We start from the raw sequence: 23,904 nt of genomic DNA on the forward strand, positions 1-23,904 counted from the left end.
CATGGAGCACTATCCACAATAATCCATTCCTTACCTCATACCCCGAGAGTTTTACTACAGTGCAGTGCATTCACAATCTTTTCAGTGGAACCCGAATTGTGGATAAGGGGAGAAAAATATGGCTCGCCACGGTTCCATCAATGACTCGGATTGGAGACGATGCCCAAAACCTTAGCGACCAAGGCATGTACGTATCCGCGGCCCATCACCGAGATGTCAACAGGACCGAGGCCAAGCAGGCAATCAAGATGACATGACGGATTGGATATCCACATTATCTGTCCCTTCTTGATGTACCCTCAGGAGTCGCATCAGCAACTCTTGTGGTCGAAGCTAAATCTATAAAACCCCAGATTTCTCCCACCGTTCTTGACGGTAGAATCCATCATTCTCCATCTCATCCCCAGATTCCATATCCACCATCAGACACAATAGCTCGACCGACGAGTCATTGCTTGATCTCTCTCTGTTTACACACATAACTCACAATCTCTCTGCGTTCTTCTGAGCGCGTGCCTGAGCAGGACTTACCAACATCACTGTTACACCCAAAATGTCTTCACAACAGACTCAGTTCTTCAAGGAGTCCCTTGCGGCTCAAGAGGTCCTCTCTGCTAAGCAGGAGATTGACTCTCCCCTCGAGTCCCCCGATTCCATCCCCAGTTCTCCCGAGCTTGCCTCCTCCAGCTCCAGCGACAGCATCGCGAGCCTCGGAACTCCCGCCTCTCCCCTTTCCCCTCCTGTCGACAAGCCCGTGGCCGACTCCTTCGTGTTTGCCTTCGACATTGATGGCGTCCTCGTTCGCGGCGGACGGGCTATCCCCGAGGCTATTCAGGCCATGAAGGTCCTGAACGGCGAGAACGAGTACGGTATTCAAGTGTAAGTCGCCATTCCCCTGCCCCTGCCGAAGCCACGATCCACCAACCCCGGATTTTTTCTGGGTCGGTGGTCCACATAAACAGCATCGTGACTTTTTTCCTGGGTGTTGAACTAGACACTAATGTACTCCTGACAGACCTCACATCTTCCTCACCAACGGTGGTGGCAAGACTGAAGAGGAGCGATGCGGCGACCTCTCTGGTCAGCTCAAGTGCGATATCAAGCCCGGCCAGTTCATCTGCGGCCACACCCCCATGCGGGAGATGGCTGAGAAGTACGGCACTGTCCTCGTCGTCGGTGGTGAGGGCGAGAAGTGCCGTCACGTTGCCGAGGGCTATGGCTTCAAGGACGTTGTCACCCCTGGCGACATCATCAAGCACAACTCTGCCACCACTCCCTTCCGCAAGCTCACCCCTGAGGAGCATGCCAACTCCCGTGAGCGTGACTTCGACGATGTTGTCATCGACGCCGTCTTTGTCTTCGCTGACTCTCGCGACTGGGCTGGCGATATCCAGATCATGCTTGATCTTGCCATGTCCAAGGGTGGCCGTCTCGGAACCCGCAGCGAGACCTTTGACGAGGGTCCCCCCTTCTACTTCTCCCACAACGACGTTGTCTGGTCCGCCGCCCACGAGCACGTTCGTCTCGGCATGGGCGCTCTCCGCCGCATGTTCGAGGTTACATTCAAGGATCTCACTGGCGGCAATGGCCTCCTGCACACCCACGCCTTTGGCAAGCCCCAGGTTTCGACCTTTGAGTTTGCTTCCCGCCTGATGGGCCAGTGGCGAAACACCGAGCACGGCCTCGTTGCTCCTCCCGAGACTGTCTACTTTGTCGGTGACACCCCCGAGAGTGACATCCGCGGCACCAACGCTGTCAACGAGAAGGCCGACAACGACTGGTACAGCATCCTCGTCAAGACTGGTGTCTACGAGGAGGGTACCGAGCCTGCTTACAAGCCCCGCGTCACCGTCGACAACGTCCTTGATGCCGTGAACCACGGCATCAAGCGTGAGATGGAGAAGAAGAAGGCTATGGGCGCTTCTATCAAGTCCAACCTCCTGGCTGAGGCCACTGGCGCCACTGAGATCGCTGTGGACATGGACGGCATCACCATCTAAGCCGTTGCTTTTCCAGAGCGTATCTTCTTCGACATCTTTCCACAGTTTGGGATATCTTTCTCGTTGCGTTTTTGGGGTTTGGAAACTTTCCTTTGTTACAGCCATGCGAAATGATGCTTTCTTTTTTACCTGCACAACCATCTGCATTCGCGACACTCTGCAGATGCATCAGCGACGCGCGCAAATTCACTATCAAGTCTTTGCAAAGACTTTTTGAACAGAAGAAGCATAGAAAAATCGTCCGAGATAGATTGCTATGTTTTTCTAGATTGAGAGGCTTTTCCTTTTGGGCCTTTTTAGCTAGCTTCTCATGATGCACAACCCACCCTTATACCCTGATGAGCATCACATCAATCAGATAGAATACAGCAAAAAAGATAGAACAAAAAAGCAGAAGCTTCTTACTTCAATTACTAGTTCATGATTGTGAATGTTCTCAAGTCCTCAAGTCCTCAAGTCTGATGCAGTTTCCTCTAACGTTGCCCTCAAATGCTCCCAGTTCCAGAGCAAACTCGAGAAGTTGAACAGGATCTACTGACGACCAAGTTAACAGCGTATGAATGCATCCGTGCGACCTAATTCCCCCTTTCTCATTCTCGTAACTTGTCATATTATCTAAAAAGCCCGCACAGCTCATCAAACACTGTCCCAAAAGTCCCTCACCTGGAAACGCCAATACTTGCCATGTTAACTCAATCATTTACTCGTACTGGCCTCTTGACACTGTCCTCATAATACCGCATTTATCCCTGACCCAACCCATGCAGACTGACATCCACAATTGTGCTTCAAAAGGTAGTACAAGCTGGCGCCCGGGGATGTGAAGCTGTATGCAAGGCCAAGGATATACCTGCAGCTCGAGAGGTGATGGGTTCTCCCTCCTCATGCTCCCCAGTTGACCACCCCGTCTCCACTACAAGGAGTCCTTATCTGTACAGGCTGCCTCGACATTATCCACCTGGTAACTTCGGCGTCTTACCCAGTACAGCATGAACCCCTACGTCAGCCCTGGAGGAGGAGCAGGCAGGCTGTGGCAGCTTACTCGTATGTTATTGCACATTGTATAGATTCACTCCCCGCCGCCCTCAGCCGTCTCTGCGCCCTGGCTTGCGCTCACATCACCGCCCTCCTCTTTGAAAGTGAAGCCTCCCCACTGCGAAGTGGCCGCCCAGCCAGCCGCCTCGACGACACCTTGCCTCTGACCCCTCTGCTCCAAGGCCCCTTCGGCGCTGATGCCAAGTGCAAAGCCGCGGACGTTCTCGCGATCGACCCGTAGCCAGCCTTTCCAGTTCGCAGTGACGTCTCCGGCGCCATATCCTCCCACGACGACGGTACCCCACCACTCGCGCCCGGCGCTGGCCTGCGCTGTGTCGCCGTACAGTAGGAGGCCCTCGGCTTCTGCTACCAGAGTTCGCAGTTGTTCCTGGGTACCTCGAGCCGGTCGTTGTACGTAAACATGTCGTGCGTGAGACGGGGAGCCGGTGAGGCGAGTAGCATCAAAGCGACCCTCAAGATCGATGACAAGGACGGCGTAGAAGTGAGGAGGGCCGATTAGGGTGGATATCAGCTTGTAGAGGAGCGGCAGATGGCGGCCAGAGATACTGATACCAGTAGCTTTTGTGGCTTGGAAGTGCCGGGCGGCGATTTCGTCGAGTGGTTGTATATGCGTGAGTTTTTGAACATGAGATTGAGGTTGAGTCCGAGGCCGAGTGCCTGGTAGTGTTGGGTCCAAGGCAAGTGATGAACGTAGGCCATGGAGTATCTAGCAAGTCTTTAGCATCTTGTATTCATGGTGCGAGAGCAAATGTTGAAAGTAAAAGAATCAGCGCAAATGTATGTCGGTCGTCACTCTTATGTGTACTCGAGCTGGATATGATGAGGCAAGCTCTTGAAGGAACTCGTGTACAGGCGTAGCTCCAAGATGCCTTCCTGGCCAGTATAGGTTGAATGACAGAAATGACATATGTATGACATGAAAAAAGGAAAACACATTTGAGCGTGATGCTAGATGAATGATTTTGAAGCGTGTTGATGATATGTTGGGATTGGACGTGGATAACCAAAAAGGGCAAAGAGCTTAGGCCCGCCAACCTTCAAGTTCTTCAACTCACCTCTTCCAGACTCGCCTCTTCAACCTCGCCCAACAGCCGCGCCCCGGTCACGGCCTCCATCTCAACAGAGTTCAAAGGAGACCTTGCGAGAGACGTCGTTCGACTAGTCACCGATTACCGGCCCAAGATCGTCTCAAGATGGGCTACCCGTGCCAGGTCTTCCACGCCTCTGAGCTGCCCGAGCGTGTCCAGACAGACCTCAAGGGCCGCAAGCGCAAGCTGGAGAGCGGCGTGCGCAACGTCGACCTCACCGGATGCGAGCTCCTTGAGATGCTGCAATACAAGTGCGAGATCAAGGAGCCCGTCAAGTGGGATAGCCCTGTGCAGTGTTATGCCGTCGATCGACTATTCCGGAAGTGAGTCTTTTGCCCCGCCGCTGCTGACTGGCTTCACGCGCTGTGGTGTCGAGCTTGTGCTTTTGAGTGATGCCGGGGTTTTCTAACTTGTTGATTGCGATAGATGCAAGGATCGAAAGGGAACATTCATGGTTGAGACGACAGCGTGGGAGGGGAGAGATTATCCAGAGGCCGGCAGCGCCGGTCAGAAAAATGACGACAAGAAGGACGGCAAGGACAAGACGCCTCCGCAACATTACCAATGGTCGTCGAGTTAGCATTCGCCCGACTCAGCTCGGTAGTGAATTTCACATATGGGTATTTATTATCATTGAGCTCATTAGCCGGTGTTTCATTGGCGAGTCCGGTGGTATGTCGTGCGAACCGGTAGTCTCCGTCACGACATCTTACCAACCTCCAGGACGATACGATACAACCATGGTTCCCGACACACTCGCAATCGAGCAGAGGGAGAGAAGTGATGTATCTACGGATAAGTCTTGGTATTATGCGAGTTGTCGCATCAGCCGCAAGTATTGAGTCATGGGCAACCCACTGGAGGACGCATTGCCGGAACGACCTGGTCATCCTTGAACATTACCAAGCTATGGATGAGCTCCTGGTGCATCTGGGAAGCTATGGATTGGCCGCTATTCAGCTAGGCAAGCTTTTGGTTACTCAAAGGATGTATCGCTGGACAGTTTTGGATGAGCCGATGATGGAGGGACCTTGTATGGCCTGAGGTTCGTCGAGATGCATGAGAGCATGCCCAGCCTACGCAGTGTAACAAACATCCCCCCGCACACGTCAATGGCACATCAAATAAATCAAAGCACATGTCGACTCGGTTGCCCTTGCCTATAACTACAGATTGTCCGGCGACCGTTTCAGATGAAGCCTTGGTATTCTGCTGCTGCTCTCTACCCAGCTACACGACAAACGAAAACGTTGACGAGGCTGTTTCCTCCTCGGTCTAAGTGCACACCGTACTCATTGCCCCCTTCAGATGCCCTAATTCGCTTTTCTCTAGTTGTCCTTCTGAGCGGCCCGCTCCTCCTCGCGCTTGATGTAGAAGTTGTCGCGGGCGTTGGTTCGGGGCACGTGGAAGCCGTACCTGCGTCGTCGTGGTCAGTCCCGTCCGTGTCAATCGTCCGTCGTTCGTGGTGTTCTTACCAGAAGAAGTTGGCCATGACGAAGCCAGTGCCTGTGACGATGCTAGTCAGCCCAGTTGCTCCCCACCAACCACATCACGCGAATTGTCAGCGCCCTCCAATTGTTCCTCCTCTTTCCCAAAAACAATTCGCAATTGATCCAGTTCGACCGAGAGGCGGGGGTAGTTCGACGTACCGAGGGCGATGCTGAGGTCCAGGACGAGGTTTCGTCGGAGCATCTATGACAGAGTCAGTCCACGAAAAGCTCTACCAACCGGGGGGGTCGATTCGGCTCCTCTGGCCCGGGTAGCGCCGCGGCGCGCGATACCCAGCCATTGGGTCGGGGAAAACGTACACCGGTGATGGGTCGGACGGCCATTGTGACTGAGATGGATTTGCGAAGCTGTTCGAGCGGCGGAGGGGAGAGTTTGGGGCGGATTGGCGGGAGTTTCGATGTGGTCGAGAGGTTGCAAGTTGATTCCGAGGATGGGCTGATGTTAATCGCGCTAACACCCGAGTCACGTGAACCTACCTAAGCACCCGGGAATGCCTCTTCGTCTGTCTTCGGCTGAACCCCGGCCAATGGCGTTGGCGGAAAAGAATCTCGCCCATCAAACGCCGCTCGACTCGACAAAACCCGTGAGAGCGATCAAGGGACTTGTTGGTTTGCAGATATCGACAGCTTCTGCGACCATGAGTCTCCGACTAGCCACCCGACGGCTGGCGGTTTCAGGTACGGGTCTTACTGGTTTTGCCCTCAATGGGCTCAATTGGCCTTGACAATCCAGCTAACCACAAGCTTCAATCTATATAGCCAGGTCCGCGAACCCTGTATCAAGCACACCTACCCCCCTCTGGTCAGTCGGCGTCGGACCTTCGGTGCAGCGACGACACAAATGGGCCGCCAACATCTTCAAGGGATGGGGTAAGCCCAAGAACAAGGACGCCGCCTCCTCTTCCACCGCGGACCCCGTGACCTCGCAGCTCGACGACCCCAAGAGCCGCGAGCAGTTCCTCGAGAAGAGCATGTACAGCGGCGTCGAGGACAACATTTTCCAGGACGAGATTGAGGCTCCCTCTAAGGGCCGCCCCGAGGCCGCCCCGGGAGGCGCCGAGGTCGAGCAAAAGACGAAGGAGAACATGGCCTTGATCGTGGATCCCGACCCGAGGAGCCGTATCCGCTGGCAGCGCAAGAAGGTGATCAAGATGGTGCAGAACAACGGCCGGTTATCCAAGGAGGAGCGAATCAGGATGAGCGAGCGGGAGCTCCTGCACAAGAGCGAGTTCATGGCCACCAGCGTCAAGAAGCTCACCATGCTGGCCCGCCAGATCGCCGGCAAGCCCATCGACGAGGCAATCCTGCAGATGAAGTGGTCCAAGAAGAAGTTTGCGGCCGAGGTCCGGTACTACCTCGAGGAGGCCCGCGATCTGGCCATTGCCCAACGCGGCATGGGACTCGGCAAGGTCAACGGCGAGACCCTTGCGAAGCCGTGCAAGATCCAAACGCAAAAGGGCAAGTGGCTCGAGGTTGAGGACCCCACGAGCATCTACATTGCTCAGTCGTGGGTTGGCCGGGGTCCTTGGCGAGGAAAGCGAATCGACTACAAGGGTCGAGGACGAATGGGAATTATCAGACACCCGAGCACAAGTACATTTCCCAATTCCGAAAACACCATCTCAAATTTGTGCTGACTGACTTTCCAGGTTTCACGGTTTTGCTCAAGGAGGAGAAGACAAGGATACGACAACATGAGGAGCGCACTGCCAAGGAGCAGCGCAAGGGGCCCTGGGTGCATCTGCCATCACGACCAGTATACGGACAAAGGCCATACTATGCTTGGTAGACAGACTACGCTCAGTAGCTGGATGCTGAAGAGATCCATGGAAAACCAAGGTCTCGGCTGCCGAGCCTTTCATGCAATCTCTCATAAAAACGTGTAAGATACGATAGATATGTACAATGAATGGGATGTACACTTGTTGATATCAAACTGCATCCGAGCGGGCTCAAATGGCTCAAAGTTTAAACATTTGGATAGCATTTTTCTTCAATTCCCGCTCCCAAAGATAAAGTGATGGTATCCGATCCTTGAACAACCCGGTTCAACGCCATTTAATTTGAAGATAGTCAGGAGGCAAATATCCCCTGAGAAAACATGCCAAACAAGAATTTTATACGGTTGCGCTGATCAGACTAAGGTTGTAGTCTCACGATCAGGACTCGTTGGTTCCCGTATCATGACCAGCTCCTTGCTGGGTATCAAAAACAACGCATCAAAGTGTCATGAGTGCTAAGTGGTTTCCATGATTCCAATCCAAATTGCTGAACCTCCTATTCTCACACCATGGTTCGCGGCTTTTGTCGAGGAAGCATGTCCTCGTAGCGGTGGGACATCATCTCAAGGTCATAGCCATTCTTCTCAACAATGGATCCTTGATCGGCCGAGTTGTAGTTGGCACCGCCGGCAGGCATAGGGTGGGAGATGGCCGTGTTTCCACGCGGCAGGTTGTTTCGCTGGTTTCGTCGTCGCCAGAGGAAGCATAGCGCGATACCGAGGAGTGCAAGGACACCAGCAGTAACTCCAACACCAATGCCAATTTGCGCAGACTTGGACAATCCACCAGATCCAGACGACTCTTCATCTTTGTCGTCTTCATCGGAAGAATCAGAAGTAGCACCAGCACCGGCAGCTCCCTCGGTTGTCGAGGCCTTGTCGGTAGCCGAGGCGGAGGCGGAAGTGGAAGCGGAAGCAGAAGCAGAAGCAGAAGCAGAGTCTGTGGCAGAAGCAGCCTCAGTAGTCTATCAACCATATTAGTTTAATCCTGTTGTCATAGCAAACTCGGCTCCTTACGGTAGACTCGGCTTCAGCGGAAGTCGAAGCAGGGACAGACTCAGCGGCAGAAGAGGTCGTCTCTTCAGGTGCGGCTGATGAGGTAGGCGCGGCCGAGGATGAAGCAGCCTCAGTGGTAGGAGCTGCTTCACTGGTCGAAGCAGCAGCTTCAGATGTTGTCGCTGGGGCGGAAGAGGCTTCACTGCTAGCACCCGTAGCCGCAGGGAGGTTGACTAGCGGTAGGCCTTGGACATGTCAGTTGTTGCTAGGCAATAGCTGATAATACATATGAGCTTACCCGCACAGAATCCACTGGCCAAGTTGCCAGTAATGTCGGTGTCTTGGACACCACATGGTCTGGCGCACTCAGCCATGCCTTTGGCAAATTCTGTGGATGCGCAAATGCATGTCGCCGTGTTATCCGGACAGTTATAAGCAGCATTTGGTTCTTTCAGAGTGTTAACACAATTCGTCTGCGCCAAATGATTAGTATGCGTGATTTGGTCAGGTCAAGAGGCTGGTCGTGTATAACCAGTGGCGCTTTGAGCACTCACAATACAGGCTGTAGAATCCTGAGCGTTAACGCCGAGTGTCTGAAGGGCGCCCAGCGCCACTAGGGTTGAAAGAGAAAAGCGCATCTCGACGGTATGTAATGAGGGCTATATCTCATTACTTGGGAATGTCGCGAGCGAACAATGTCGGAAGGACCGCAACCAAAGCCGGGCGTTGAAGCGGTGGATAGGTCCAGGTCAAGATGTCGTTAACGAAGGTGAAGAGGCAAGTGGCGGTAGAGGTCGCAGCCAGATCCCAGTAGGTTCGCGGAGGTGCGTCGGAAGTAAGGTCCTTGAAGTAGAAGGGGATAACGAGAGCTCGACAGTGTAACAAGGGGACGTGGTCCAACGTGGTACCCGATGCAGTAATGGAGAATCAGATGCAGGATGCCGAGGTTGAATACGAAGCTGAGGTTGCAGTTGGTGTGAAGGAATACGGCTGCAGTGGTGTAATCGGCCAAGCACAGGAGAAAGTCAAAAAAGAAGTCGAAGGAGAGACGAGGTAAACTGCGAAAGAATGGGTTCGATAAAGAGTCGAAAGGAATGAATGACTGGAAGGTGTGAAAAGGCGAATGGAAGCGATGTGGGACACTTGAAGGAGTGAAAGAGCCCCGAAAGAAGACGCGATCGTGAAAAGAATAGACGAGTGCGGAAGCAGAAGAAGACCGTTCAATTGTTGTAGAACGGAAGAAGAAGAGAAGGTGGGCTCCAACGGGAACTTGTCTTGGGAGTGACGACAACAGGCAAGGGAGGGGGGGAAGAAAGAGAGATGAGATGAAGTGCCCGAGGAATGGAATGGGGAAAAAACGAGCTAGAGCCCCGGAAAGCAAAGAACGGGGTCAGGCGGGTGTAGCAGGTAAATTACACTGAGGTAAACAAGAATGCAAGCGTCGTCGTCGTGGGGTGGGAGCTAGAGGGTTGAAGAATGAACGAAGGAAGGGCCAGGACCTCATCGTCCAGACAAGGGCGACCCAGCTGAATGGATGTGGATGATGGGCGATGCATCGATGGATGGATGGATGGATGCCCAGCTTGTTCAAGTCCCGCTCCAGGGGAGGGAAACATCCATTTGCATTGCACATTTGATCGCTCAAGCGCCTGCACACGAGGCCCAGCCCATCCCCGTCCATGAACGGCGTTTTGTGAATGAGCCTTGTGGCTCCCCTTCCTCCCCTGGCCTCCATCCATGGACAAGGGCCCTGACCTGCTGCAACCGTCAGAGAACAGACCCCGACGTCACGAAAGCAGCCGGCGCCGTTGACATCCATCAACACGAGGAAAAGGGGGCCAACCAGCGCCCACCATCACGACAGAAAACTTCCATTCAGAGCTGCACGACGCTGCTAGCGGCGGGGTTCAATGGGAAAGTTCCCCTGGCGGCGGCCGCTAAGCCAGGCACAGGGACAATAGCGAAAAAGGTCGGGTTTACCGCCCAACACCATCTTCCGGAGCAGGTGGTCTCATTTGTTTCATCTGACTCCCGATGGATGGGAGCGGATGTTTCCTAGATCTTTCTTTTGTGCTTCGCCGCATGCAACGCAACGGCTATGCCTTCATTCTAGCACGAGCCCAGATGGCGATAAGCTTTAGTCTTGTGCCATTAACTTGAACAGCGCACTATGAACCCACTCACGCTCTTGCATTGACCATGATGCTTGCTCCTCTAGCGGCGCATGTGAGACGAATGGATCGGATCCAGGGCAATGCCTTCTCTGACAGCAGCAGCAGCAAGCAGAGAGCACCGTGCTGCACAGGCGAAACGCTCCAGCAAGACGCCATTTATGCAATCCACGCAGGCCCAGTCTGACTGGTATTATTACGATGGGCATGCCAGTCCCTGGCTAGCCCCAGAGTGGTAATATCAACCCCAGCGTAGCCGCCCAGGATCTATCGCCTTGGCTTGGAGCCAGTGGTCCTCTGCACTGCCGCGCTCATCAAACGCTCGTCTGGAGAAGCACTGTGAGGAGACCTGGAATATGGCGCATACTGACAGTGTGCAGCAGCAGCCTGCCCAGACCCGGCAGCGCTGGGGGTGTCGTGTCGGGCAGAGAGGCAGCCCTTGGCAACAGCCGCACTCCTTTGTCGCCGCGCGGTGGAGCGTCAAATCTCAATGCAGCTCCCACCCACTCTCCTTCATTCAGCTCTCTGACGTCTGACGGATCGCATACAGCCGCAGAAGCTCACAGGGGAGACCAGACAAAGGACGGCCATGGCGACGCAGGCGGTCAGGTCAAATCACGTCTCAGAGAGACAAGACGCCGCGATGTGTGTGTCATGTCTGCAGCAGCCAGGGGTCAGATGTTCTAATTTTTCTTTGTGCCTTCTCTCCTTGCGCCGTCCAAACCACCACTGCGCCATCTGAATGGTCCTGTCGACTGTGGGACAATGGCTTGCATGTGGAGGGATCCGGATCGGCATCAGGGATCCATCACCCGTTGTCGCCCGGGCTCGCCACGGCTATTGTTGAAGCTCGTTACGAGTCTTTGGCGATGTGACCATGCCAAACCTAGGCCGAGACCTGGGTGAGACGAGGAGCGTTGTTGAAGCTATAGAGAATAGCTGTGCGAACTGCTGGGCAGAGCAAAGACGATTCCCTTCTGCATCTTCGTTTCATCTTTGCAGAATTCGCGCCCAGGCCAGCTGCTGAACTGTCCTGCCTTAGCGTGAAACAATAGCATGATGGTGGAGGAATGGGATGCAGTTTCCGGCGCCTGTTGGCCTCCCCCCTGGCTTCGCGCCCAGCCTGGCCGTTGAGCGGCTTCAACCTTTGCGGCTTGATCGATAATAAGAGGCCTCGTGAGGCCGCGGTTAGACGAACCTTCTGGCCTGGTGGGCCTCAACCTGGTGATGTTTGTTTCCACGATGCAGTAATTCGTGGTCGTGGAAAGTGGCCAACTCAAAGTCGTCTGCTGCTGGGAGATCTGCTCTCTTGGCAACTGTTTCCGGCTTGAAACGACGTGGAGCCTTGGCACCACCGGTCAGCATCAGCATCAGCAGTTGTCAGCCCGCACCGCTCCATAATCCTTTCGTTTTTTAACAGAAGTGCGCGACGAATATCCGTATATCGCATCGCATCTAGAAGCGGTCAGCGAACGGGAGATGACGACCCCAAGCTTTTACAGGGCTACCTCGTGCCGTTCATCGATCATGAATACGGCCGTCCGTGCTCCCAATGGCATTCTGAGGGGAACATCAGGCGACGCCATACAACCCATCACCGGATGCTAAAGCATACGACACAGATGCTTTGTTAGAACAAAGAACCTCCACGTCGAATAGTGTAGCCGAAACCGCAGAGATACGAAGCTGCCAAGCTTTCGTCATTCTCTTTTCACTCACGGGCGACTTTTACGGAAGCCTGGGTTACAGCAAGGGAATTTCGAACACGAGGTGCCGATCCGAGGTCCCATCACGATGGGATGATGCACATGGAAGTCTACTTTGTCCTTCACAGGTTGTCGGGAAGAGGTAGGATTGGTCTGTTATCACTCGTGGTTAGCCATTGCGAATGTGTGGAAAGCCAAGTTGTTGATAAATCTAGGCTACGGATCTCGGCGTACTTACCTAGCCGAAGCTTTTAAGTTGCAAAGAGCGAGCTACGCAGGGCTATTGTCATCATTTAACGAGTCCTGAGCTAGTAGATCTATCTGTTTAGATAAACCGGCCAAGGACATGTCTCATAGATCGTCTAGGTCAAGAGCCAAATTATTCTAAGAAAACTTCCATGTCGTTGCTTTGAGTTACACAGCTACGGTAGCCACCAATCGGGGCTTCGGGATTAGAGTGACCCGAGTTAAGTAGTGACCTCCAGTTATCACCACCGGTCGTGCGATCAAAGGTAGAGTTGACAGCCCATCCAGTCGGACCTCGTTTTTCTCGTATACAACGCCGTCAGTATGGCAGGCTGCGACACATTTCTGAGCGGGAGAGGGAGAGAATCTAGAATTTCCATGGACCCTGGGTAGCCGTTTGCTATTCAACACCTTGACGACGAAATGACCTCATTGTAGGCGCGCCTCTTCCGATAACGCTTCTCACTGGACGCCTCGCAAACGCCCACCTGCAGTCCAAGACGATGCAACGCCGTGAGGGTGGCTGTCGACAACCCTCGCTTACGTCCCCAGATCTCTCCGCCCCCTCCAGCCTCCCGCCCGTATCTGCGGGGGTTGGCGGCTGAGGTCCGATCTTCAAGCTGAGACGGTTGATCGCCTCGGCAAGATCAGTGAAGGAGCCATCCATGTGTTATTGCTTTTATCTGGCTTGTGTGTCCAGCGCCTACACTTACCAGACAGTTGGCTGCCCCTCATGAGCTGATACGCAGATGGGCGGGATCAACCACCCAGGCATCTTGGCATTGGTGATGTACGGTCTGGATGCTGAGCAATGCGGGATCCAATCGGGAGGATTTCCCCATGCCCCAAGGCTGCTTCTTCAAAGCCAGCAGTCGTTGATAGCAGAGTCAGAAATTAGGCCATCAGGTGTTTGTTGCGTGCTCCTCCTGGCGCTCGACGGAGATTCTCATGGCCGGGACCCCGAGTCGCCCGTGCACTGGGAATAACGGCGCGGAATTAACGGTGGGCTGGGTCGCCGGAGGAAGCAGTCAATCGGAGCGAGCCTGAAAGGAGTCCAGGACGCTCGACGGGGCGAGTCTGAGTCGAATCGGGGTCTAGACCCTTGGGCGACCCGCGTCTTCTGGGATAAGATCGGCTTCCAGCCAACGGGCCCTCGTGCAAATGTACCGGTACCACAGCGTCACAGACCGGGGAGCCGGAGCTGTTAAGAGATGAGCAGAGACATTGTAGTTTTCGGGCCAGACAAGAGTAAGACCTAAGGTCCTGGGTATTGTGTTAAGACCTATCAGATGAGGGCGGTGTCGTGGAAGCAGAAATGGCCAAATTGTCACAAAAAATGCCATTCTCCTGAGATTACAGCAATCCTCTGTAACCACCTCCAAACCAAACAATATTGATGCAAAAGTACCACAACATTGGGCTTTTGAAGTGGTCGCTCGGCATTACATCATATGACCCTCGCTTCCCGTCTTTCTGGGAAGGAGCATCCCTGTCCCTGTCCCCAGTGGAAGGTGCTGAATTATTGGGAGTGACTTTTTTTTCCACCTCCACGCGCGCACGCACACACTGGCTCTCAGGTTCACGCAGTTGCCTGCTGATCAATCTTGGTGCATGCCCTCTTTCCCAACCTCAAACCTTCCATTCCCATCGAGTCAAGGGAGTAGGTAGGCCACCGTCAGAGAAGGAGCCCCCGAGCCTTTCATTTCAGCCTCTCATTCTATACCCCACCTTTTTTATTTTTTACACATTTGACTTCCTTCAGACCCTGAGATCGGAGTCGCTTTTCTTTCCGCGATAGCCTCGACACGTCACGTTTCTCGACCGCATAATCTGCCAGCTCTACCTAGGCCTCACGATTCGCGCCCGCAAACCAACTCCATCTTGTCTGCGCGCCTATTCCCTAGCTGGCATTCCATGTGTTGCTATTGAGGCACCGTCGATACGCAATCAGAGGCCTTGAGCATCGTGTGATGCGCTCTGCCCCCCCAGCCTTGCGCTCGCGACAAACATGGCCAACCCGATAGGCGAAGATAACTGGCTCGCCTACCTCGAAGAGATCGTTCGCAACGCCTCCGACCTCGAGCAGCGAGTCAATGTCGTCGAACTGTACAAGCGCGCCGTCGGCGCTGAGCCTGGCAGCCTGCGCATCTGGCTAGCCTACTGTAACTATTTCTGGTCGCTGTGGGAGGAGACGCAGGCCCCTTCAGGCGCCGGCTGGTCCGACGAGGAGCGCCTTCTCGGACGCGAGCTCTTCTCCTTCGGAGCTGCTCTTGATTTGTGGCAGCAAGGATATGAGGCCATCCGATACCGGCTCGGCGACAGCCACCTACTCTGGGACCGCTGGATATCACTCGAGATGGAGCTTCTTGCTAAGACGAGAACCCCCGAAGGCATCAAGCGCATCACCCACCTGTATCGCGATCGTCTGCTCACCCCGCACCTAACCTGGGATGAGACCTCTCAGAATTTCTCGACCTTTTTGTCCGAGTACAACCGTTCCGCTTGGGAGGATTCCATGAAGGACATTACGACCAATGCCCAGGAGACGAAGCGCTTGATTTCTGCACGCGATCCTTTCGAGAGCAAGCTAAAGCGCGCCGTGGATGCTGGCGATGTAGATGCTCAGAAGGAGGCGTTGACGACTTATCTTGACTGGGAAATGATCCAAAGCAAGCGCAGCAACGACAACCCCGAAATTGGCATTGACCTCTGCCGTGGACTCTACGCCCGTGCGTTGACCAGTGTTCTCGCCACAGACCAGAGTACCTGGTACGAGTACATCGTGTTCCTTTCGTCTTCAAACTCTGACCTTCAATCCCCTGGGAACCTCCTCGATGTCCTCCGCAGGGCTGTTCAACATTGCCCCTGGTCGGGTCTTCTTTGGAACCGCTACATCCTATGTGCTGAGGAAGCAAGATTGCCGTTTGGTGAGGTTGAGTCCATCAAACATGCCGCTACGAGCGAAGATCAACTACTCAAGGATGGCATGGAGGGCATGATTGAGATGTATGTGGCTTGGTGCGGCTTTCTAAAGCGGACTGCGATGGATGCTACCGCTACGGACGAGTCCGTTGACGTTGCCGATGTCGGTCTCGGCGCTGCTCTCGAGGATGTTTCGGTTGTTGGTCAGCGACTCTACGGCAAGGACTTTCAAGGCGATCCCAAATTTCGACTCGAACGCATCTATATCCAGTATCTCACAGAGAAGAAGGGTGCCGTGGACGAGGCCAGAGCACAGTGGAACAAGCTTGCAGCCCTGCAGATTCACGCCGACAATCACGACTTTTGGTTCAGGTATTATATGTGGGAGATGCTGATCTTCTCTTCCTCTGGTGCTCAGGACAATCGGAGTCCCACCCCCTCCTCCGCCGGCGCCAGTTTCCGAATACCCACTTTGGCAACCGCAGTTCTGGCTCGGGCTGTTGCTCGTAGGACGATTGACTGGCCTGAAAAGGTCTTGGAGGTTTACATGCAGCACTGCAATGACTACGAACAACCCCTTTCTTTGCGTAAAGCGGCCGATCGGGTACACAAGACTGGAAAGGAGGTGAAGAGGCGTCGCGAACGCGAAGAGCAGGAGAAGACAGCTGCCTACGCTACGTACTACAACGCCCCGGCGGCAGAAGAGGAGACTCAGGAGGCTAAATCGCCAGGCGGTTCTAAGCGAAAGCGGGAGGCCGATGCGGATGCCACAGAGGAGCCTGAGATTGCCAGCAAAAGACAAAAGAGTGATGCCGACAGAGAGCAGCCTGGACAGGATGCGACTACACAGCAATCACAGGCGCCTAAGAGAGACAGGGAGAATTCCACCATTATCGTGACCAACCTCCCTGGCGACGTCACCCAAACCAAGGTCCGACAGTACTTCAAGGAATATGGACACATCAACAACATCACCGCTCTTGTGCGCGAGGAGAGTGCCAACTCCTCCACAGCCCTCATCGAGTTCAGCTCGCCTGAGGAGGCACAATCTGCATTGCTTCGAGATGGAAAATACTTTGGCCAGTCACAACTCACTGTCAAGTCTGGACACGATCTGACTGTTTACGTTGCCAACTTTCCTCCTGTTGCCGATGAGGCGTACATCCGCAACCTGTTCAAGGATTGTGGAGAAATACTGAGCGTTCGATGGCCAAGCCTCAAGGTCAACTCCCATCGTCGGTTCTGCTACATCTCGTTCCGGGATCAAGAGGCATCTGCAAATGCCGTCAAGAAAGAGGGCAAGGTGCTCGAGGGCCGTTACAAGCTTCTTGCCAAGTATTCCGACCCCAACCACAAGAAGGCTCGCGAAGGCGCCCTCTCGGAAGGCCGAGAAGTCCACATTAGCAATCTGGATAGAACCGCGAGCGAAGCAGACCTCAAGGGGGTCTTTTCCAAGTACGGCAAAGTTACAAGAGTCAAGATTCCGCAGACCCTATTAGGTAAAAACAAGGGATTCGCCTTTATCGACTTTGAGACAAAAGAGGAGGCAGAGAAGGCCGTGGCGGAGATGAACAATACCAAGTTCCGAAGCCAGATTCTTGAGGTTTCACTTTCCAAGGAGTCAAAGGTGAAGCCAGCAGCCAAGACCATCGTCGCTGAAAACGCCAGAAGCTCGCCAGCACCTTCATCTCGCGATGCGGAGGGAGACGATGCCATGGAAGACGCAGGAAGTGATGCTCCAGTTAAGCCAACTGCTGCTGACATCTCGGCCCGGACGGTTGCTCTGATGGGTCTCCCTGATACTGTCAACGATGCGAGGATCCGGGCACTTGTCGAACCTCTAGGAGCCATTGTTAAGTTGATCGTCCTGCCCGCCAACGGAGGTGCCAAGATCGAGTTTGCCAATGTTGCCACCGCTGGCAAGGCAAGCCTCCAGCTCAACAGCATGGAGTTTGAGGGTCGTCCACTTCGAACTGGCACCGTGGAGGAGCTCCGGCAAGCCAAGGCAGAGCACGTTCAAGACCGCATCGTGTATGGAAGTGGTAACAAGGATCAAAAGCCTAAGACCACCACGTCTACAGGTTTTATGCCACCGCCAACTACCTTGCGACGACCTGTGCTAGGCAAGCCTGGCCCACGCCGTGGCCTTGGCTTCAAACCCTCAGGCCCCAAGGCGGCCCAGAACGGGGCGGAGACCAACGGGGAATCTGTGGCGGGTGCCAAGAAGAGCAATGCGGATTTCAAGGCCATGTTCTTGGCGAGCGGCAAGGAAGAAAAGGAGACGGAGAAGAAAGAAACCGAGAACAAGTCCTGAGCAGTATGGTGGAAACTGCTTTCGACACCACATCATGTAGCATATTGTATTGTACTACGATGAGATGAGATATCCAGGAGATTCGGGAAAGACAAAGGATTGGGGGAGGACTGTACACTGTCCAGCTGTTGAATGCAAGTACCGGCGCTCAACCTAGCTCTAGGGCCAAGAGAAGGCCTTTTAATCACATCGTTGCGTTATTGCTTCGTCGCCATCCATCTGCGAGCCTAGACATGAAGCCCATTTCAGGCTACACCAGGTAGATTGGTTGATATGCGCACCGCTTTTATCTAGTATTATACTTTCAAAAACGTCTAATGCATTGTATCTATTTTAGCAAGCCTTTCCTTTCCTTTCCCTTGAAAACTTGTGATATCCTCTATATCTGACCCCGTGCATGCAACAAACAAGTGGTCAAATCCATCAAAATGCCTACCTAGCCACTCAAACTCACGCCTTGACTGCCAACCCGATTGCGGCCGTTCTATCCTGCCCGAAATCCTGCGTGAAGATTCTCTGCCAAACGTCGAGCCACTTCTCCTGCTGGGCAGTGGGCAACTTGCCCGGCTGCTTGAAAGACCGGGTCAGAACCTCGCGCAGGCGAGTTCGGAGAACTTTGATAACGAGCATCGTCTTCCAGTCTGGGACAACGAAGCGGCCTCGATTTCCGTCCAAGACAATTACTCCAGAATACATCTGGCAGGGGTATTAGTGCTAGATTAAGGGCATCAACTAAAATAGGGGGTCTTACATCGCATCGTACATCGCCGCACAAGAGGGCGATTGCGAAGGGTTCCACGGCAGTAGCCTCGTGGGCGTGATACACCCTGTGATTCAATGTCAGCTCATCACTCAAGTAGATGCATATTTGAAGGCTTACGTCTTGGACTGCATAATGTGATAGTAGGACAACCATCTAAGATCAAGGCGGCCTCGGTTGACAGACGACGGGTGGAGGCTGATGGATTGGTTCGTACCAATGTTCCTCAACCCCTTAGACCCCGGTGCTTCTCTCACGAGAATCTTGGGGTAGAAGCTCCATGCAATAACAGAAGCCGAGACCACGTCATTGTCGCTGTTGAGGTTGACTCTGCGTGGGATCTCGAAAAAGTGCTGATGTCGCCGTCCACGGCCACCAGAGAATCTAGCCCGTGAAAGCGTTCGCCTCTCTTCCTCCGTGAGAGAGAGGAACCCAGAGTCTGCAAGAGATGTGAGAAGCTGTCCTTTGAGATCTTCTATATTGGCCAGAGTCTGCTGGCTCAAAAAGTTCTTTCGGCAGAATTGAAACTCCTTTCCACCACCACCAGCAGACTGGCACACTCGCTTCCACGCTAGATATGCGTTGTAAATGGTGAGAAGATCCGAGTCTCCTCTTCTGAAAGCCATGCGTGCGTTGTCTGCCTGTGTTCTCTGGCCAAACGGTGCAGAGAAGGGTGACTTGGAGGAGAGTATGGCAGCAACAGTGATGGCCATATCCAGACACTTGAAGATGACTCCGAGTAGAATAAGTTTTCCCAAGAAAACATCCAAAGGTAGCCTGGCTAGTTGATGTCCAAGCGGTGTCAGTTCTTCGGCTTGCGTCAAAGCACGAACGTCCACGAGAGCGTCAATGGCGCGGCGTATGTTTTTGGCAGATGGAGGATCCAAGGCATCACCTAGGGTCTCCTCAATTCCTCCTATCTTGCAGATCTTGACTCGAATCGCCAAGTCTTGCAAGGAGAGGCGAAGCATTTCAGGGGTCTGCTGGTCGCTCATCAAGTTGTCATGGCGATACTTGGTAAACATGTGGAAGCAAAGTCCCTCTTGCACTCGGCCGGCTCGTCCACGCCTTTGCTTGGCGTTGGCCCGCGAGATGAATGTATCGATAAGGCGAGACAGTTGCCGTCTCTCATCGAATCGCATCTCACGATGTTTACCAGTGTCTATCACACAGGTGACATCGGGAATGGTGATACCTGTCTCGGCAATGTTGGTGGCAAGAACAATCTTGCGTATGCCGGGAGGTGGGATCAAGAATGCCGATTCTTGATCCTCTGTAGCAATGCTGGAGTGGAGAGGATAGACGAGCCAGTCTTTGGCGAACCGTGGATCTCCAAGAAACATATCATTGAGCGTACGAATCTCTGCAATACCTGGCAAGAATACCAAGATAGCCTTGCTATAGTTTTGGAGATCATCGTCGACTGCAATGTGGGCTATCAGCTGAACGATCAAGTCAAACTCGATGCGATATTCGTCGAGTTGGGCCAGGCTCGAACGTGTCCTCGACGAATATCCTGTCAAGCTCTTCGAGACATCACTCTTTGGGTTTTCCCCTTCGCTCTCAACCAGATCGTCGTCGATATCGACCATCTTGTCCGGTTGAGAGTCTGCTGGCGTATATCCAGTAAGTTCGACAGCATCCTCGAGATAGCGGACCTGGACTGGAAACGTTCGTCCAGGAACGTTGAGAACAGGCGCTCCGTCTAGGTACGCCGAGAAACGCTCAGCATCGACCGTGGCTGACATCAGGACAACCTTCAAGTCCTTCCGGCGCTTGAGAAGCTTTTTCAAAACAATCAGGAGGAAGTCGCTGTCGATAGATCGCTCGTGAACTTCATCAAGCACCAGATGCGTTACCTCTTGGAGGTCATTTGAGCCTTCGAGCATTCGCATCACGATACCAGTGGTCGCATACACCAGTCTCGTTTCTTTCGAGGCTTTGGCCTCCAGTCGAATCGAGTAGCCAACCAGTGACCGGTTAGTGCCAAGGTCATTTCTGCTTTCACCAAGCTCTTCGCTCACTCGGCGAGCAAGGGAGATTGCAGAAATACGTCGAGGCTCTGTGCAGTACACCTTACAGGGCTTTCCCTGCGACAGCTGATGCTCCAACAAGAAAGATGGGACCTGAGTACTCTTTCCGCTATATGACGGTTAGTCCATGCTGGTTAATAGCCATGAGGGAAGGGTATCATACCAGCCAGTCTCGCCACAAACAATCACAACCTGGTTCCCATCGACAGCGTCCAGCACTTGCTGTCTGAAGTGCCACATGGGAAGCTGCATTCGGGATTGCTATTCAATCGTCAGTTTCTGCTAGAATTAGAATCTCGCCACCTTACTCACCAGCATCATTTGGAATTTGCGGGTACTGGACTTGTCTGCCCAGATTCTTTGGTAGTACTCTCCGTTAGTGGCGTTCTGTCTTGAACGATCTTGTCCAGCATCATCGCCAGAGTCGTTGAGGGTTTTGCTACCCCTGCCCCTGAATGCTCCTTGGATTATAACGCCGTCTTCAAGCTCTTGATCGTGTCGTTGGCGAACCAATGCTCTCAAGTCTTTTACCACGACTCTGTCTTGCTCATCGATTTGAGCTTTCCTGGCTTCAGCAAGCTCAGTCCAGAAATCTTTCCACACATTTGGCAGCCTAAGGCCGACTTTCTCTTCTTTGGGGTTCCCACTGAAAGTATAGAACAGGGCTGCCGTAGAGATGTAAGCCTCTGACTGTTTCGAGTCCGGTGTAGCAATGCCGGTCATGGTGAAGGTGAAGTGAAAGGGATCAGCAATGATCTCAACGTCGGACGAGGTAGCCGGGAACGGCAGTTCTTGTGCTTTCGTCCAGAAAATATCCAACGAGTGACGGTTCGCAAAAGCTGCATCCGATACAATTGTGTACGAGACTTTCGCCGCCGCATCTCTGTGTTTCCCAATTAGCAAAGTATTCGCCTTCAAATTAAAAATCTTGCGAGGTTTTACCTTGAGCGACAGGTCTCCTCCAAAGTCCTCCTGGGACTGACTCCTGTCCACTTTCCAAAGTCACGGATCACGATCTTGGATCCGTCGGCTGAATTTACAACCGTGCGGCTCTCTCCAGTGCTGGCGTCGACTTCGTTCTGGGGTAAGGAGGCAAATAATCCTCCTATGTCGTCGTCGTCATCTTCGTTCGCCTCAGCCAGGATCTCAGCAGCAATCCGGTTCGCCTCGTCGTTGATTTCGTCCTCATCCGTCTTTTCTGGTGCTGGTTCTTCCGGTGTTGAAGCATCTTCAGTCTGTGTTTCAGCCTGTGCCTCGGCCTCCTTCTTTGCGGTTGCAAGCTGTTTCTCCAAGTTGATTTTCTGACCTTTCCACAATTGCTCAGCTTCGTACTTGTCAAACAGCACATCAGACTCAATCTTTCTGATTTTTGCTTCAAGCTTTGCGACAGCAAGCTCTTCGTCAACATCAGCAGCTTGCGATTTGTCCAACCGATGGTAGCCACGCTCGAACTCCAGAAGCTTGGCTTTAGTCTCCAGATACTTCGGAACAAGCTCGTCAGGTTCGATATCACTATCGCAAGTGACAACCATTTTCTTGGCCGCTGAGGAGGCCTTAGCCGGTCGACCTTTACCGGCAGGTTTACCCTTGCGGCCGTTCTTTGACTCAAAATGGCGAGGAGTGCTTGATCGAGTAGGAACTGGGCTTTCCTGGGGAGTATCTATGCCAGATTCAGTCAGAATATGGCAGGTGGTTCAGGGGCCGGGAAACAAACCAGTAGTACTTTTAGGGATGGGCTTCGACTTGGGCTCGTACGAGGGCAACTCGTCAAGGGGGCATTCCCGAGCCAGCCAATCCAGAGCTTCCTCAAGGCCCCAGATCGAGTCTCTGTTTGTGGGTGATACATTTGGCGAGATGTCCAGTATGTAACGTATCACGGCCGCAACACGCTCAGTGGGAAATTCGGCGGCGGAGAGCGTTTGCTGCAAGGTCCAGAGTCGAGTGATCATGTCTTCCTCGGGAGGCATCTTTCCAGCGCCGCCATTCTCGGACGAGGTTAGGCTTGAGGATGAAAAGCGACTTTCAGCCTGAATCAAGTCAAGTATGTGATCCATTAGCTCCTGGGGCAACCACTTGAAGCTATTCACCGAGTCCGCTTGACCACGGAGAAGGCGACGGTCCGTATCCAGTCGAGATCTCTGGCGCTGAGCATCCCTCTTTGTTTTGCTAGCATGTTTTTCAACGAGAAGCTGAAGCTCGGATTCCTCCAATTGCCTCTCAAACTCTTCAGGGCTCAGCGGCTTTTCCTGGGTAGCAGCGCTGGTAGTCGCGTCACCAGGAGTCGCAGTCGACGATGGTGGGGCATCTTTCTGCGTCGATGGAGGGGCACCTGGGCCCTTGGCAGCAGCGCTCGCGGGCTTTGAATCAGGCTCGGAGAGTTCAGGCCTGGGCTTGGAAGCGATAGAGGTGGTCGCGAAGCCACGGGCAGGGTTAGCGGCGGGCTTCTTCTTCTTCTTTGCGCCAGCCATGATGGGTGGTGCCCAAGGAGAAGAGGAAGAGTGGCGAGTGGGAGGTCCCAGTCAAGGGAAAATTGGGACGGATGCTCTGGTGCGAATATCTTATGACAGGTTGCAGGGGAAATGTAGGGACGATCAGTGTCAAAGGGGTCTTTTGCCTCGCGGCGTGCAGGATCAAAGATCTGGGGTTTCAGGTTTAGATCAGGCTGAAGAAAGGGTGCGAGAGTAAGGTCAGTTGGTGGAGAGGATGTGACGCAAGGGCTTTTGATCGGTGGACCTTGAGGTGCTACTCAGGTGCTGCTCAAGCGCTCAAAACAAGGTGTAGGAGGAAACGATATTAGAACAACAGTGTGAGCTTAAGGTTTTGGCGAACGGTGCTCATCGGTTTGATTTCCAGAGTCCAATGCACAGCTGCAGCAACACCGTTTCTTGTGCCAGTGTGTGAGTAAACTGCTCGGGTTGGAGACGGGAGTTGAGTGGGTTCAAGTCAACGATAGCCCGGCCCAAAGCATGGACTCTGCCGCCACACGGTTCGAGGAATAAATCAGACGCCAAAGGGGAAAACAGAACACGCAGCCCTCGAATAATGCTGTTGTAATATAGTGAGTTATATTAAAAAAAAAAAACCAAAGCTATCATCCTTGTTAACAGAATACATCTTTAGAGCTCTTTTATTTCCTACATTATCATCATTGTTATTTCATCCTCAAAGCTACCCTTGAGCGAGGATGAGCTCACCCCTGTGCCCTCTCTGATGTATCGAATGGCGGGGAGCTGACAGCGACTGGCCCGGGCCTGCCTCGTCAGACGCGGGCACCCTCAGGGCTCCAAACCCCACTACAACCAAGCAACCCTTGAGCTCTATCCT

At 53.5% G+C, this 23,904-nt stretch overlaps 7 protein-coding genes across 7 annotated transcripts; 4 read left to right on the plus strand and 3 right to left on the minus strand.

Moving 5' to 3' along the window:
• Positions 1-553: 553 nt before the first annotated feature.
• On the plus strand, positions 554-2,000 carry LRP88_03098 (HAD-like domain-containing protein; the record flags this gene model as incomplete). The annotated part of the gene is made up of 2 exons (XM_083239728.1): positions 554-879; positions 1,016-2,000. 2 exons carry the CDS (start codon positions 554-556, stop codon positions 1,998-2,000), a joined length of 1,311 nt encoding a protein of 436 aa, XP_083104858.1.
• Positions 2,001-3,069: 1,069 nt separating this feature from the next.
• On the minus strand, positions 3,070-3,567 carry LRP88_03099 (uncharacterized protein; the record flags this gene model as incomplete). The annotated part of the gene is made up of 1 exon (XM_083239729.1): positions 3,070-3,567. One exon carries the CDS (start codon positions 3,565-3,567, stop codon positions 3,070-3,072), a length of 498 nt encoding a protein of 165 aa, XP_083104859.1.
• A 682-nt stretch (positions 3,568-4,249) lies between these two features.
• LRP88_03100 (uncharacterized protein) lies at positions 4,250-4,724 on the plus strand (the record flags this gene model as incomplete). Its single annotated transcript, XM_083239730.1, has 2 exons — positions 4,250-4,467; positions 4,571-4,724. The coding sequence occupies 2 exons, from the start codon at positions 4,250-4,252 to the stop codon at positions 4,722-4,724; spliced, it is 372 nt and encodes a 123-aa protein (XP_083104860.1).
• A 1,566-nt stretch (positions 4,725-6,290) lies between these two features.
• Positions 6,291-7,441, plus strand: LRP88_03101 (mitochondrial 54S ribosomal protein uL22m; the record flags this gene model as incomplete). Its single annotated transcript, XM_083239731.1, has 3 exons — positions 6,291-6,330; positions 6,412-7,245; positions 7,302-7,441. 3 exons carry the CDS (start codon positions 6,291-6,293, stop codon positions 7,439-7,441), a joined length of 1,014 nt encoding a protein of 337 aa, XP_083104861.1.
• Positions 7,442-7,935: 494 nt separating this feature from the next.
• LRP88_03102 (uncharacterized protein) lies at positions 7,936-9,066 on the minus strand (the record flags this gene model as incomplete). The annotated part of the gene is made up of 4 exons (XM_083239732.1): positions 7,936-8,397; positions 8,450-8,673; positions 8,727-8,901; positions 8,983-9,066. 4 exons carry the CDS (start codon positions 9,064-9,066, stop codon positions 7,936-7,938), a joined length of 945 nt encoding a protein of 314 aa, XP_083104862.1.
• A 5,493-nt stretch (positions 9,067-14,559) lies between these two features.
• LRP88_03103 (U6 snRNP complex subunit PRP24) lies at positions 14,560-17,787 on the plus strand (the record flags this gene model as incomplete). Its single annotated transcript, XM_083239733.1, has 1 exon — positions 14,560-17,787. One exon carries the CDS (start codon positions 14,560-14,562, stop codon positions 17,785-17,787), a length of 3,228 nt encoding a protein of 1,075 aa, XP_083104863.1.
• Positions 17,788-18,237: 450 nt separating this feature from the next.
• Positions 18,238-23,048, minus strand: LRP88_03104 (P-loop containing nucleoside triphosphate hydrolase protein; the record flags this gene model as incomplete). The annotated part of the gene is made up of 7 exons (XM_083239734.1): positions 18,238-18,483; positions 18,551-18,614; positions 18,668-20,689; positions 20,744-20,841; positions 21,091-21,463; positions 21,523-22,240; positions 22,295-23,048. 7 exons carry the CDS (start codon positions 23,046-23,048, stop codon positions 18,238-18,240), a joined length of 4,275 nt encoding a protein of 1,424 aa, XP_083104864.1.
• Positions 23,049-23,904: the final 856 nt, after the last annotated feature.

This window comes from Fusarium phalaenopsidis, assembly GCF_050370095.1.
Source record: "Fusarium phalaenopsidis strain FUZ10S chromosome Unknown contig_32286, whole genome shotgun sequence".
In the NCBI taxonomy this organism is placed as follows: domain Eukaryota; kingdom Fungi; phylum Ascomycota; class Sordariomycetes; order Hypocreales; family Nectriaceae; genus Fusarium; species Fusarium phalaenopsidis.